This window comes from Meleagris gallopavo, chromosome 6, assembly GCF_905368555.1.
Source record: "Meleagris gallopavo chromosome 6, MGAL_WU_HG_1.1, whole genome shotgun sequence".
Lineage (NCBI taxonomy): Eukaryota > Metazoa > Chordata > Aves > Galliformes > Phasianidae > Meleagris > Meleagris gallopavo.
Genome location: NC_139409.1, coordinates 32,172,249 through 32,186,974, shown reverse-complemented (window position 1 = coordinate 32,186,974; position 14,726 = coordinate 32,172,249). Strand labels below are relative to the sequence as shown.

Genomic DNA, 14,726 nt, shown 5'->3' with positions numbered 1-14,726 from the left:
GAGAAACCTTTTCTTGTTACAGGGAACCATTCCGGGCGCAAACCGTTCCCGATTACTCAATACACAACACCACCGTGTTGCTTCAAGTGCCTGGTTAATACACAAACACGTCCACGCACACACCCGCTCAACTCATGCTTTAGGAACCTGGATGCCATCTCGGGTTGTAATGGTCTGCAGCGAAAAGCTTTGCTCCTATTATTTTTACATTTCTGTATGCGGTTTCTAGAGAGTATTTTCGCAGTGCTGTGGACAGAAATTCAAGAGCTATGGGAAAGGAAAAGATCACAAAAGCCCATAAGCTCTAAACCCGCCCGCACCGCAAGGAACTCTCTAACAACGAGAGAAACTTCGCTGGAAATGACAACTTCTCAGTAGATTCGGCCCTCCCCCGTCCGAAGCAGAAGAGCTGAAGTCACCGCAAACAGGGAGCGCGTTCAGATTTTACAACCCGCTTTTAAAATTCGGAACTCAAGCGACTCCAGACAGCCGAACTGTACAGAAATATTCCCAGATCCTAATTGTTTTTTGAGTGAAAAACGTCACGGAGAATAATTGCCTGGAATCGAGAGAGGGCTCTTATCTGAGCGCTTTTTTTTTTTTTTTTTTTTTTTTTTTTTTTTTTTTTTTTTGGTGCTCTGTTTTGGGGATTAATGCGTGCGAGTTTGTTTTACTTTAGGCACAGCAAGTGACGTTCAGCGCATTGAAATACAGTTTACTTAAGCCTTTGAAAGAAATACTTGAGTGTAGTGTGTCATGTCTAAGCGTAGGGCCAATTAAAGATTAGGCAACCCTCTTAATGTGTGTAGCCAGTGACTTTGGAAGCCATAACTTTCTCTAAACCAGAAGTGTAACAATTCGCTTGAAAGTCATCCGTAAATTACAGCTCCGCTGCGCTTTCTAAGCCCTGCAAACGCCCTAATTGCAGAACATTACAGGGAAATTTTGATTCTGCCATTTCCTTACAGTTAATAAGTGTGTATCTGTGGAAGGGTGACAAAAGAAGGGTTTGCAATCTGCTCCATGGGAAATTGAATGGAACAGATCGCGAGGGGCGGATCGGGAGGTTTCGATTTCAAACCCTGGATACTGGAGCAATGCCTTTTCCCTCCCCGCAAATACAGATTTAACGCATTAGCTGCACACATAAGTAAATCTCCTCACCAAGTGAAGCCATCGCTTCGCTTTCTCACCTCCTGTCCCTTCCTGCCCCCCAAATATCCCCGATTTATTGTTAGAGTCGCTACCCAGAGCGCAAAAGAACACAGCTCCCACTGCCGCCTGATCATCTTCGAAAATATTACCCCTTTTAAATGAAAGCATCCTCGCTAACGTCTCTCTGGAAGGCAAATACTCATGGACCGTCGCAGTCACATGCTCGTGGGGCTGCACGCACAAACGACATCGAATCTGATACAGAGAGAGTGTAAAATTCGCGAGGATTTCGCTTTATGGCACGCGTAAAGAATCTTTCCTGCAACCCCCCCAAAAATGGCTTTTCAATAATAATATTTGCTATGAAGGTTATTGGGTAATTATTGCAATTTTGTGGAACAGTCCTTGCTTGAGGTGAAGTCTGTCTCCGGATAACAAATGGCAGCCCGTGCAGTTCACTGCCAGGTTAAGTAAATGCAGAAAAGATAAATCTGCACACCCTAGGAATCACCAGCAGAGCTCGCTTTAGACCAAGTTCACAGTCAACTCGTTTGCCTAGACAAGGCTTCGCAAACAATTAGAGTTGTTTCTTTATGCTTAAATCAAGGAGAAATGACTAAGACCCTCGCAGCAGAGAGCTGCAGCTTTTCCCCCAAAGCCGGTCCTTACGTCCTTCCAACCTCACGCCCAGAACTTACCCAGCATTTCACCTGCAATTGTAACCAAATAGCGCCTTTGAGCACAGGCTTCCCTCCAACGCTGCCGAAAGGCTGTGCAAACTGATTTAACAGCACTTTACAAAGCTGCCAGATTAAAGAAGAAGAAGAAGAAGGAAAAAAAAAAAAAAGGCAATAATTAAAAATGCAAAAGTATCCGATTTCTCATCAGCGAGAAGGAGGAAAAAAAAAAAAAAAAAAGCCCTTAGAAAGCTAGGGGGAAACGGCAGAACTATTGAAACAAACACTGCGAGTCTCTTACTCCTAAAAGAAGCTGCATAGCTTTTGTATATCTTTGTGGTTAAGGGCGTTACAACTGCAGGTCAAAAAGTTGAGGGTCAAAAGTTTACGTTTTGCACCACTCTTAGTCATTCGTCCAGACAGAGTTTGATGTCAATGTTATAGCCGAGATCTTGACTATCAGCACAAAAGATAAAATAGCTTTGAGTTACGTGTGTATCACAGTATGGACTCCAGGTGAACCCTACTGGCTGAATGACCTCAATTACCAAGGAAAGGATAGAAAATTCCTCTTTTCAAGAGTAATGCACGTTGTATTTCATCTTGAATTATCGGTCACATTTGTGTCTGAATATCTCGGGCTCAGCGCGGCAGGTAAACACGCGTGTCCCCCCACCCAAGAGCCGTCGCCGCCTCCCGGGGCCGGGGAGCGAAACGTTTCCCCTTGTTTATTATATCATAACCCGCTTTAAGAGGTTTAACGTTAAGCTTCCTCACTTTGCCAAACGGCAGGAAGATAAGATAGGAGCGGGGCAATTAACGCGCGTATCGATCCCGGCCGCGGCTTTGTTTTTGGCTCTCGTTTCTGTAACGCCAACTGAACCGCTCTTAACCGGGGCAGGACGCGGCCGTGCCGATGCGGGAGGGCTGTGCGGAGCGTTCCGGCCGCGGGAGCGCGGTGACGGCGCGGGGCTGCGGGGCCGCCTTCTGCTACCGCTGGAATACGGTGCTGGCTGCCAGAGCCGCGATTTGGATGGAGCTCCGAGCCTTCTGGAATTACCCGTCTCTTCCCAGAGGGATGGGGAGAGGCGAGGGTTGGTTTGCCTTCTCTCCTCAGTTAAAAAAAAAGGAAAAAAAGAAGAAAAAAAAAAGGTGGATTTTTAGGGGAATTTCTTCGCGCTGGGTTATTTCCACGTTGCTGGCGTTTTGTTTTGTTGTTTTGTTCTAGCGCTCGCCTCGGTGTCGAAGCCTTAGCCTAAAGCTCTCGGCCGGGCGTGTCTGTGAGGAGAAGGGGCCGGAATCTCATGTGGGGACAGGGGGAGAGGAGACCACTGCAAATGGCAGGTTGCAGTGATGGGGATGAGGGGTGGCTGGGAGAGGGAAAGGTCGTTCCGGAATATCCGCTAGAGCTGTGAAAGGTATGGAGGAGGGGACAGTGCCACGAGGAAGGAAGTCAGAGAAAGAGCGCACCTCACCGCCATCCGTGCATAGCTGCCTTTCGAGCCCAAAGGCGGGAGCCTGTGCCGTCCTCCACGCACGGGCTACGCGTGAATTATTTGCCAGGGACACAGCTGGATCGTGGCAGCAGGGCGATATTTCTTAGGAACACGTGCGCGTGGTGTGAGATTTCAGACCAGCCCGACTTACTGCTGGAGGCTTTGCCCGCTGTACCTGCCGGAGCTCAGCAAGGTGTGCGAGCATTTGCTCGGCGTGGGGACGTTGTTCCCGAGCTCCTGCTGCTACTCCCTTACAGCGCGCCCTGGCACTGCCCGTTTGGACAGCCTCCCCTCACCGCAGATATTGTTTAACCTTTCACATCTAGAGTATTTATTTGGTGTAAGAGCGAAGCCTGATAACAAGCTAAAAGCCGTGGCCAAATATCTATTTTGCTAAAGAATAGCGGGCAGATTGTTTCCAAGAACAACAATGCGTCTTTGATACACCCAGAACGAAAACTGCTACTATAACTGGGTTACTCAAGAGTAGGTGACGGAAATCCATTTGCTTCCTTACCAAAACAATTAGCCGCTCGGATTCCATGTTTTTCAGTCTAGCCTAGGACAAAAATATCAGTGAGAATATTTTCAAAGAAGTTGAAAGTTCGGCTTCGGGAAATACCGAATCTTTCGAATTGGTGTCTGAATTATTCCCTTAAAATAAATATAATAAAGGGGAAAAAAAAAAAAAAAAAAAAGAATTATTTGAGCAGAGCTCTTTCTTCCCTTCGACTCTTTGCTTTCAGCACGCTGCTCTCCGGCGTGGAAGCTCCGGCCCAAAGACCATTCATTCAAAATCCGGGCGCAAATCACGTTTTACGTGTGTTTATTTAACCACGGCGGGACAGAGCGAGCACGGCCGCCAAACACGGCGTTGTTGGGAGCAGAGCCTCTGCCGGGGGAGTCCCCGCTTCTACACAACGCTGAACTTGGGGACCCAGCGGGCGCGTCCCCCCAGCAGCGCCCGCGCGGAGCGAGCTGCGCGCCCGCGGAAGGCGGAGGCTGCCCGGGGGCAGTGCGATCCCCGAGAACAAAGGGGGGAATACAGTCGATACATTCCATAACGTTTACATTTTCCCGCGATTTTTTTCTTAATTTTCCCTTAGAAGTGGTGACCTGGGCAAAGCACCCCGCTATCTAAAAGGCGCTGTTATAGACCTTTTAGAAAAACTAAGTCCAAGGCCGAGGTGAACTTCAGGTCACCGCGTCTAACAAATATGAAAATGTCGCCTGGTGAAGGGCACGCCTTGTTATTTAACAAAGACTGTCAATGTGTAAGATTAATAAGAAACAAAATGCACACGGTGTCACTTTTCGGTCACTTTGAAACTCGGGACAGCCTCGCATTCAAGAGAGGAAAGCTGGGGCTAAATATATTCAAAATGGTTCAAATCAAATTCAACCCAGGCTGCGGGTGCGATCCTTCCTCCTCCTGCCCCTCTCTGTGGTGGGTGCCCGGGCACGGCGAAAGGTTGTCTTCTATTATTATTATCTTTGTTGTCGTTATTATTATTACTCTCCTCGTTCTTATCTTCTCTTTTGTAATCCGTACGGTTTAGCCGCGGGCGCGGAGGGGAAAGCGGTGTTTGCATGCTTCCTGAGAGAAAGGGGGACCCCCTCACCCCCTCTTTGCGTATGCATGAAGCTGCTCTCCTCGATGCACGGCAATTAACTCTCTCACTCTCAACTTAATTCCAGTGCAGTCCCCATCTCCTCCTCGGCCAGGAGCCCCCAGCTCCAACATAGCTGATTAAAGGCTCCTTCCGCAGCTAACAGAGCCCCCGGCCCCTCTGTAAAAATAAGGGACCCGGCCTATTTTCCCTCTCCTTTTCTTTCTTTGAGAGGTTAGGATGATGCTACAAGTTTGCAAAGGGAAGTACCGGGGAGGGGAAAAAAAAAAAAAAAAGAAAGAAAGAAAAAGAAAAAAAAGGGTTTCAGAGATTGTTTATTACAGCCATAAATCTTGCAGTAAAATGTCGAAATGGCCGTGTGCAAGATAACACTTGGTGGTCTTGGCTGGGTTCTTGTTTATGATAACAAAACCACAAAGACATGGAACAGGCCTTTTGGAGGTCCTGCCTCAGCACATCTCCGCAGCCTGATAGAACCCCGCAGAAACAGGCTGAGCCCGGCATCTCGGGTCACCTTGCAGATTTACGGTCGCACACAGCACCGCATCCTCTTCCGTCCAACACAGCGCCAGAACCACACGGTAGAGAGGTGCAGCTAAACGAGTGATCTCCGAGATCTAATCGCGGTAAATAATAGGAAGCAGAACCCGCTCAGCTCGCCTGCACAGAGCTGAGCCTACAAATCGGGACAGCTTTTTTCGTTGCGTTTTCTCGTGCCTCGGGAGCACGGAGCCTGCTGTTCCGAGCTAGCCATAGAGCCTTTGGAATTGCCTTATGGCGAGGATAACGTGCCCGGCACCGCAGGGCAATGCATCTGGTGGCGGCCCGCAGGTATTTGTGCGTGCGTGCGTGCAGCTCTGCGCCGGGAACGTGCTTTGGGCTTTGGCAATCTTTTCTTTCCTTTCTCTCTTTCTCTCTCTCTCTCTCTCTCTCTCTCTTTTTTTTTTTTTTTAAAGGTAATGCAGGTGAAAGCTCTGATTTTCCAATCTGGGTTGCCGTGTTGTTGTTATTATTTTTAATAAAGCAATCCCCTGTTCTCTGCCCAAAGTGTGCGGCTGCTCTGTGTGCGTGTGTGTAACCGCATTTCCTCTCCACGCAAAGTAAATAGAGGAACTTATCTATTACCCCAGTTAAAGAGTTCCATAGATGTTCTGTTGGAAATGAGTGAGTAAACGTGTTTTAACTCTCTTTACAAATTAGCCATTCGATATGAGCAGGAAATGAGTGATTGTTTAGATAAGTAGTCCAGTATGCCCAAGTGCTGGAAATGTTCGAACATCTTACGAACCGCCTGCAGTGTGCGTGTGTCCGTGTGTGTCAAATACAGATCGATACTCCGTGCGCCTACTTGGGTAGAATAGAGCTTCAAATGGAATTCTATTACACGTTCCCATTATCTGTAAAACTGCTAAAGACAATAATCTGAATTTCAAGCAGAGTAACTGTTAATGTCGTATCTTTAGAAGGGCGAGATCTAAAACGCGCCGTACTTATGCCTGATAAATTAGATGCATTTTTCCCACACCGGAGGGTGAGATTACCCACTCCGCAACTATATTCTCAAAGGATGCGGTAAACGTTTCTGTGGGTATATATGCTCTGCTGTAAAGGAAAAAAAAAATTAGAGAAGTTCGCTTCTAACTTCCAATTTGCAAGAGTAGATGGCGTTCGATAGTGTTTTTTCCCCTTAGAATAAGAGCGTAATTAGTTTAACCATCAAATTTCAATTACCTAAGGTCAGGGCGGGTGCCTCTTTTCCCTCTGAGCTGAAAATATCGTTAACAGTCTCAGTTCCAGCAACGCAGCAGTGGCCGGGTGCCCTTTCCCTCCCTCGCCAGGCGTTCTGCGAAGGCGACAAAGATTTCTCTTGGAACTGAGAATTCAGAAATTGAGCCAGCACCAGGCAAGCGAAGCGACAGTCTTACATTCGTAGCTGGAAAACGCAGTTCTGCGGGGAGGGATGTTCGCAGCAAGCCCCGCGGCAGCCGGTAGGAAGCTTTTATAGCACCGCGCCGCCCTCCCTCTCTTCCCCGTTATTCCCCGGCTCCCCGCGTCCCCCGCACCCCACAGGACACGGAGGGGCTCCCCTCGGCCTTCCCGCGACGTCCGCGCTAACTCTGGGATCTGCTCCTCCGGCAAGCAGGCTGCAGGGGGACGGGAGCTGCCGGCTCTCGGCTCGGGGAGAGGTCGCGGAGAAGGGAGGGAATGAGGCGACCTCCACCCCGCAGCCCCGACGGGAGGTGTTGGGTGATGGGTGCGTGGAGAGCTATTGTGCAACGCCCCGCTCAGCGACTGCCTCCCTCCTCGGGCTGCGCTCTGCTTCCCCTGCCCGCTTTCTGACACGAAAGGGGAAAAAAAAAAAAAAAAAAAAAAAAGAAAAGAAAGAAAAGAAAATTAAAAAAAAAAAATGACGAGTGTGAGGACTGTCAGTTCTGGATTAGTTTTATCTCGCTTGACACCGCGAGTGCCGGCCGCAGCCCGGGCGGGAGGAGGCGGCGATGCCGTTGAGCAGCGAGAACGGGGCGCGGCGAGGCCCGGGGAGGAGGCGCCGGGAGCGGCCCCGCGGTGGGGCCGCGGGCGCGGAGGTGCCCTACGGCCGCTCTCCCTCCTTCCATTTCCTGATCCGGGGTCCGCGGCCCTGCACGGTAATTGGCGCTGGCGGTCAGGTGGTGATGGTTTGTCGGGGTGCGTGCGTGTGTGTGTGTGTGTGTGCGCGTTGTGCGCGCTCCAGGGGTGGGAAGAGAGGAAGGGAGGGGAGTGCGGCGGGGAGGGGGAAGCCGGAGGCCCAAACTTTGGCAGCGGCGAGCACTTGACAGCGGCGGGAGGGGGAGAGGGAGGGAGTGGAAGGAGGGGGGGGGGAAGGGGAGGGGCCTCGCCGAGCCCAGAAAAACGACAACGCGAGAAAAATTAGTATTTTTGCACTTCACAAATTAATGACCATGAGTTCGTTTTTGATAAACTCCAACTACATCGAGCCCAAATTCCCTCCCTGCGAGGAGTACACGCAGCACAGCGGCAGCGCCGGCAGCTCCGCCAGCTACCACCCGCACCACCCGCACCCGCACGCCCCACCACCGCCGCCGCCGCCGCCGCCGCCGCACCTGCACGCCGCGCACCCGGGTCCCGCTCTGCCCGAGTACTTCCCGCGGCCCCGCCGGGAACCCGGCTACCAGGCTCCCGCCGCGCCGCCGGGGCCGCCGGGGCCGCCTCCCGAGGCGCTGTACCCGGCGCAGGCACCCTCCTACCCCCAGGCGCCCTACAGCTACAGCAGCGCCGGCAGCGCAGCCCCGGGCCCCGAGCAGCCGCCCCCGGGCGCCTCTCCGCCGCCGCCGCCGTCCGCCAAGGGCCACCCCGGGCCGGCCCAGCCCCTGCTCCCCGGCCATGCCCTGCAGCGCCGCTGCGAAGCGGCCCCCGCCGCCGGGGCCGGCACCGGGCCGGGCTGCGCGTTGCTGCCCGACAAGAGCCTGCCCGGGCTGAAGGGGAAGGAGCCGGTGGTGTACCCCTGGATGAAGAAGATCCACGTGAGCACGGGTGAGTCGCCCGGGGCAGGGGGAGGCCGGGATGCGCCTGCAAGGAGGGAAGGGGGGGAGGGTGCTGCCGGGGCCGGGATGGGTCGGTGCGTGCGTGGCTTTTTTTTTTTTTAACTCTCTCCGCGTTTCCTTAAAAAAAAAAAAAAAAAAAAAAAGTGAGAAACCTTTTGTATCCGGGGTCCTTTATCAAAAGATTTACGAGACGCCAAACTGTTAGGGCAGTAATTATGGCCCCCATAAATTTAATTGCCCTTCAGTGGCTCTGGGCCATGTGTCTTTGAAGCTTTTCTTCTAACCCAAATGCCCATCACCATTTTTTATTGCTCCTCGATTGTCCCCGCTGCCGATAGGCTGCGAAACAATTTTTCTTGCCGTTATGTATCTGATTTGAACCCGGTGTCAAGTTATCCTCTAATGACGATGTTCCATCGCTCCCTCCCTTCTCTCCTCTCCGCGTGGCCGTGGGTGCACGTTCAGTCAACCCCAACTACAGCGGCGGGGAGCCCAAGCGGTCCCGCACCGCCTACACTCGACAGCAGGTCCTGGAGCTGGAGAAGGAGTTCCACTTCAACCGCTACCTGACCAGGAGGCGACGCATCGAGATCGCTCACACCCTGTGCCTCTCCGAGCGCCAGGTCAAGATCTGGTTCCAGAACCGGCGCATGAAGTGGAAGAAGGACCACAAGCTGCCCAACACCAAGATGCGCTCCTCCAACCAGCCCTCGCTCGGCCAGCAGCAGGCCAAGGCACAGACACAGGGCCACCCCCGCCCGCTCGACGGGGCTGCACCCAACGCGGCCGCGCTATAAGGGGGTTATCGTTATTTTTTTTTTAATATATAGATCTCTATTTACCTATCTATTGGGGTTGTGCTGCCGCCCGCGCTGGCGGCTGGCCCTTGGGACCACGCAACTGTGTAAAACAAAGCAGGAGCAGGGAAGGAGGACGAGACGTGCCCAGGGACGGGCACACGTTGAAACCAAAACCCGGACGATTGCCTACATTGTATATAGATAATGGTTCCATGCCCATCATTTTTTTTCTATTTATGGAAACCCTCTCTTGCCCTCGCTGTAAGAGTGCTGGATGCTGTCACGGACGAATTCTCCGTACCTATGACGGACTCTTTTTTTTTTTTTTTTTTTTTTTTTTTAATAGAGAACACTTTACAAAATAAAAGACGGTTCAAACAAAGCCAGGAGCTCGGGGGACGCCCGGCCGAGGCAGTGACTCGAGTGGCGTGGGACGAGCGTGGCCGTGAGGGGCAAACATGGACCCACGAGGCACAGAGCGGACACGTTCACCTCGGGTTAGAAACTTATGGGAAGCGTCCCCTCCCGCCGTGTTGGTGTACCGGCGCTAACTTAGCTGGGTTTCGATGTAGCCCCGCAGTAGCTGTGATATATGAGTTTTTCTCCACATTCCCAATTGCATTTATTATTTAAAAAAAAAAAAAAAAAAAAAAAAGCTATAAAGGCTGTGGCTGTGTTCATATTTGGCACCGTCTAAATTGTTTGGGTCCATGTACAGTTTGTGGATTTTTGGTGTAATGTATACAGTGCCAGATGCTGGTAATAAAGATTATTCTGTACAAAAGAATTAAACGCTTGAAACACATACGCGTCCACTCCGTGCTGTTTCGTGCACCTTGTGCTCCGCCACTCTCGGCACCAGGAGTGGCAAACAACGGCCTAACGTGTCGGTGTAACTTGGGATTCGTTCTGTCAGTATGGTTATGGTTGCTTAAATGTAGCGCAAAGCGTCCCCCGTCCCAACTGCCGTCTGTGGGGAAAGACCTACGGGACGGGGAAAGCTGTCTGTACCGCACAGCGAGCCAGGTTCTCTGTAGAACTCGAGGCAGAACCGACCCGGTCCATCTCCGGGCTCTACGCTCGTTTGCACCGCGCTGCAGAGGGACTGAGCTGCGGCTGGGAGCCAATGAGCTCCCATGGCGGATTGTGCTGGAGGAGAAGTCCCACATGCTCGCCACGATAACACTGTAAATCTGTAGCCGGCCGTGATTTATTCGTTCGTTTTCTTCCTATTGTGATTCCTCAATTGGCAGCTCTTCTGAAGGGAAATACATGGGCGGTAACCTAAAGTTTCTCTAGCTGCCTCCTTCTCTTCCTTTCTCTTCCTTTCTCTTCCTTTCTCTTCCTTTCTCTTCCTTTCTCTTCCTTTCTCTTCCTTTCTTCATTTCTCTTTCTTTTTCATTCTTTCTTCCTTTCTTTCTTTTTTCTTTCTTCATTTTAAAGACAGTTTCGAACTGTATTGAGAGAGCCTTACCAGTGACACGAAACAGGGCACAGCTCAGATGTTTATCTGACCGAGGTTCTTCATAAGACGGGGACAAAATGGGGTGCGAGGGGAGCGGCTCCTCGCTGCCCCCAAAGGCTTTCTCAGCCCGAGAGATGGTAGCACAGGTCTGGAAAGGAGCTCCAGCGCTGTACCTCTCCCAGAGAAGGGCCGGAGGCCGGGACTCAGTTACTTACCGCATCCATCCGACAGGGATTTGGGATCCCACCGGCAGAGACCGGTGCCATCGGCCCGGGGGGGCACCCGGTGGGACCCCACGAGCATCGCTGCCCGCCCGAGGAGCGCAGAGCGCCTCGGTAAGAAATGTAACGTTTCACTGGCGGTGTATGCTCAGCACAGCAGATATGGCGTTGTAAACACGCTGAGCAAACACTGCTGTCTCCGAGCCTGGCCAACGAGCAGGCCCGGGAGCGCTCCCACTCAGCGCTGTGTGCTGAGCCCCACGTCGCAGCCGCCTCCTCCTAGAGGAGAGGGATACAGCTGGAAGCGGGCAGCCGCTGTCTGCGGGCGTGCAGCTCCTCGTTTTGTTTATTGCTCGAATCCCTTCGCGTATCTCGAGCCAAAATTAGCACAAGCGAGCACAATTCCAGCTGAAACGTATTAACTGGCAGCGCGGGGTTGCTTTGGTGTGCAGCCTGTGCGTATAAACCTGGTTTGTCCTACTGAAAAGAGAAATGAAATCACGCTGCAAATAGCAATTTTAGAGAGAACCATTAATCACCTCCTACAATAAATACTTCTTTGTAATTCAACAGCGGTTCTGAAAGGCATTCTCTTGGAAAACTCTGTGAAGACGCAAAGGATTTTCCTGGAAGAAAAAAAAAAAAAAAAAAAAAAGTGGTCATGTGTAAAGACACCGCATCTCGGCTGTCTGCTAAAAACATGCACACTCTGCCGGTGGAGATAGAGCGGCGGACTGCAAAATGCCCCACGGCCGATTTTCGTCGTTTAAGGTAAATCTTCCTTTTTCTCCCTTCCCCCTCCTCCCCCCCCCCCGGACCTCTGGGAGCTACGCGATGCTGCCGGGCCGGGAGCCCTTCGCTCCCGCTTCCATCCCACCCGGCTTACAATAACTTCCAAAATTACGTCGTCCGCCTTAAATTCTCGCATTGTGCTCCCTTTGCTAGGGCAACCAGGAGTTCACCGAGAGGACAAATTTTCTATCCCATTAATTGTTTTTTTTAGAGGAGCAGACTGACCCTTCAAACCCTTGACCTTTAAAGACAGTATTCTTTTTAAGCCGGAGCTCGGACCGCAATGTCTCTTTCTCTCCCTCCCTCTCCCTCGCTCTCCCCTGTCTCTCACACACGTATTTATCTGCTCTCGCCACAAAGGCGAGCGCGGCCCAAAACGCCGCAAGTGGAAGTTTGTCAATATCTCAAAGAAAGACAAAATCACCTCGGAGTCAATTTAATGGCCGCAGGGAACGCCACGCCGTTAACCCCGCTCCCCACCTCCCCTCCACCCACCAAGAAAAATGGGAGTTTGCCAAGGTCTCCTTCCCCATTCTCCCGCAATCTCTGCTATACCTGGTGTTTTATTACAGGGGGAACTCGGCTGTGACAAGCGCCTCGTGGTATTTAATAACTAGAGCCATTCCGCATTGGAGGATTACTCAATCCTGTGCTTTTTTTTTTTTTACTATATATTTTTTTCAGGGTGCTGTCGTCCAACGGACCGTTTTTCAGTGTTAATAACAGTGCAGGGATGGGGGGAGCCCTCACACAGGCAGAAGTTTGACAGAGAGATCCCAGCCCCTCCCGCCCCCCCGGGGCCACGCACCGGGACCCTATCCGGGCGGCTCCGTCCCTCTACTGCCCCCACAGTTCCCCTCGACCCCTCGGGCAAGCGAGGGCGCGAGCCGGGGCCGCAACCTCCCGGGAGTGACGCTCCACACAGAGGCCTCCCCGGGGCCGTCCCCTCGGGCTGACCCGGCCCACGCGGGTCCGAGGTCCGGGACTCCCCTCGTGGGCAGGGGAAGCTCCGCCACCGCCCCCCCACCCCAACCCCCGCCGCGCCCAGGAGCCCTCCTGGCCCCGCCCGGGACCGTGCGAAGGGAGATTGTCCCTCGATGGAAGGTAGTCCAGGGGCTTCGGGAGGGGGGGGAAGGGGACCGCCTCAGTACTCCCATCGCCACCAGCATCCACCCCCCCACCCCTCACTACCCACGCACCGAGGCTCTGGGATCGTCTCGCTGCTGTGTGTGTGTGTGTTTGGGGGGGGGGTGCTGCGGGGCTGCCCCATCCCGCCAAGGAGCGGGACGAGCCCATATTATTCATGTCCCAGCGCTCTCCCTAGAAACTGAGGAGCTGTCAAAGGCAGCAGAGATAGGGGACCGAGTACAGGATCCCTGCGCTCGCAGATAAAGGTGTTGCGTCTGTTCTGGGGGAGATATTGAAATTTTAATCTTTAGGGTCACGTGACTCATTAAATAATTAATGCAGATAGTCAGGAATGGATCTGTGGCCGTCAGTCCTCACTAGGAGTGATTCTCTCACAAGTGAAACTCAACTCCTTATTACTGGAGTTTGTTTTTCTTTCTTTCTTTTTTTTTTCTCATTTTTTTTCTTTCTTTTTTTTTTTTTTCTTTTCCCTTTAAAAAAACCCACCTGATTTATCTTGAAAGATTCTAAACTCCTTAAGCAAGCAGTAGGGTCTGTGTTGGTAAGTAGGGAGTGCGTCTTTCTAGCTTGATGACTTTAATTGTTTGTGCTTGCTTTGTCTGCTGAGCCTTTGCTTAACAAGTTTAATATTTAGAAATGTTGAATCTTTGTTTTCGCTGCCTTGTGGTCACATTACGGCGTTTGGTGATTAAGCGCTACCGAGGCGAACACATTTGATAATGTTCTAATTCACACAGCGGAGGGCTGGGTGCCACCGTGCAGGAGGACCTGCTTTGTTCCATTTTCCCGGCGCTAATAAATCACCGGCTCCTAATGCGGGGCCAAAAAAGAGATGGAGAGGCGGCGAGCATTGTAAAGGAAAAGTCACGGGCGAATTTCTCTATGACTCATTACTCTGAACGATTTATGTACGAACTTAAAGTGGCGCAATGAATATTAGAGTTTGGGATAACAACAAATTAAAAAAAAAAAAGTGTCGTAGCGTTTGTAAAGTGCTTTATTGCTACTTAGCAACTCTTTCAAGAGGAAGCGTAGTTTAAAGGAACGTGGCAGCGTAATATATGGCGGTGTGACTTAATAGCTCCAAAATAAATAACAGAAAGTCGCTGGCACCGTTTGCAGATACACACTCCATATTTAACACGAGTGGGGCAGCCCGGTCCCGGCTCTCTTGATCGATGCTGATGGCCGCTCGTAGCGCGGCTGTCGATGAGGGGTCGGGGCGGGGAGGTGCGGGCTGAGCCCGCGGTGCGGGGAGCCCTCCGAGAGGGGCGGATGGAGCGCCGGGGGCAGCGCGGCACGGATGGCGGCGGAACTCGCCGAGTCCTTCGGTGTTTGCCAGGAGATTGTAGCAGTCAGCGCTCTGAAATTTATGAGACGGCAATAAACAGCTTAGGAGGCTATTATTGCATGATTTTATGTAGGCTGGAGTTCAACACCAAATTTAAAATTATTAGAGTAATTATGGGACTACTAAATTACCAACGCGAAGTATCTGCTGGAAAAGTTCTCCCAAGACAGACTTAATATTTCCAGGGCTCAGAAGACGTTCTTCTACGAGAACTGTGTTATTTAATTATTAGCATTTACATTTACTGACAATTTTCAGACGCGTTAGACTTTTATTAGCGAGAATGAATAGAGGGGGCACGTTATTACATCTGACAAATTCATACGTAAACGTGATTCAGTAAGTGGCACCCGAATAATCTGACTATTGTCTCTTTGGATTGTATAATATTGTTTATTTTAGGGGGAGAGAGGCCGTCCAGTTTTCTTCCCGTCTACTGGCTTTCAG

General features: G+C 51.5%; 2 protein-coding genes and 1 long non-coding RNA gene across 10 annotated transcripts in view; 2 read left to right on the top strand and 1 right to left on the bottom strand.

The window, feature by feature from the left end:
* Positions 1-14,726, top strand: part of HOXA3 (homeobox A3) — a 44,826-nt gene that overhangs the window by 13,454 nt on the left and 16,646 nt on the right. For 6 of the 8 annotated variants that reach the window (XM_085226244.1, XM_085226237.1, XM_085226243.1 and 3 more), the window contains exon 2: positions 11,561-11,758. The exons of the other annotated variants lie outside the window; for them this stretch is intronic. The gene's annotated coding sequence lies outside the window, so the exon portion shown is untranslated. The remainder of the gene's footprint in view (positions 1-11,560; positions 11,759-14,726) is intronic. 8 annotated transcript variants of the gene reach the window in all.
* On the bottom strand, positions 5,257-7,802 carry LOC109368257 (uncharacterized). The gene is made up of 2 exons (XR_014883912.1): positions 6,885-7,802; positions 5,257-6,802 (listed from the first exon to the last, which is right to left on the bottom strand). It is a non-coding gene; the product is annotated as an uncharacterized LOC109368257 (long non-coding RNA).
* HOXA4 (homeobox A4) lies at positions 7,791-10,106 on the top strand. Its single transcript, XM_085226248.1, has 2 exons — positions 7,791-8,490; positions 8,967-10,106. Exons 1-2 carry the CDS (start codon positions 7,893-7,895, stop codon positions 9,296-9,298), a joined length of 930 nt encoding a protein of 309 aa, XP_085082374.1. The 5' UTR covers positions 7,791-7,892; the 3' UTR covers positions 9,299-10,106.

Coding starts and splice junctions, on each gene's coding strand:
- HOXA4 (XM_085226248.1), top strand. CDS start 7,893: ATGACCATGAGTTCGTTTTTGATAAACTCCAACTACATCGAGCCCAAA. Junction 8,491..8,966: donor GAAGATCCACGTGAGCACGG/GTGAGTCGCCCG, acceptor GTGCACGTTCAG/TCAACCCCAACTACAGCGGC.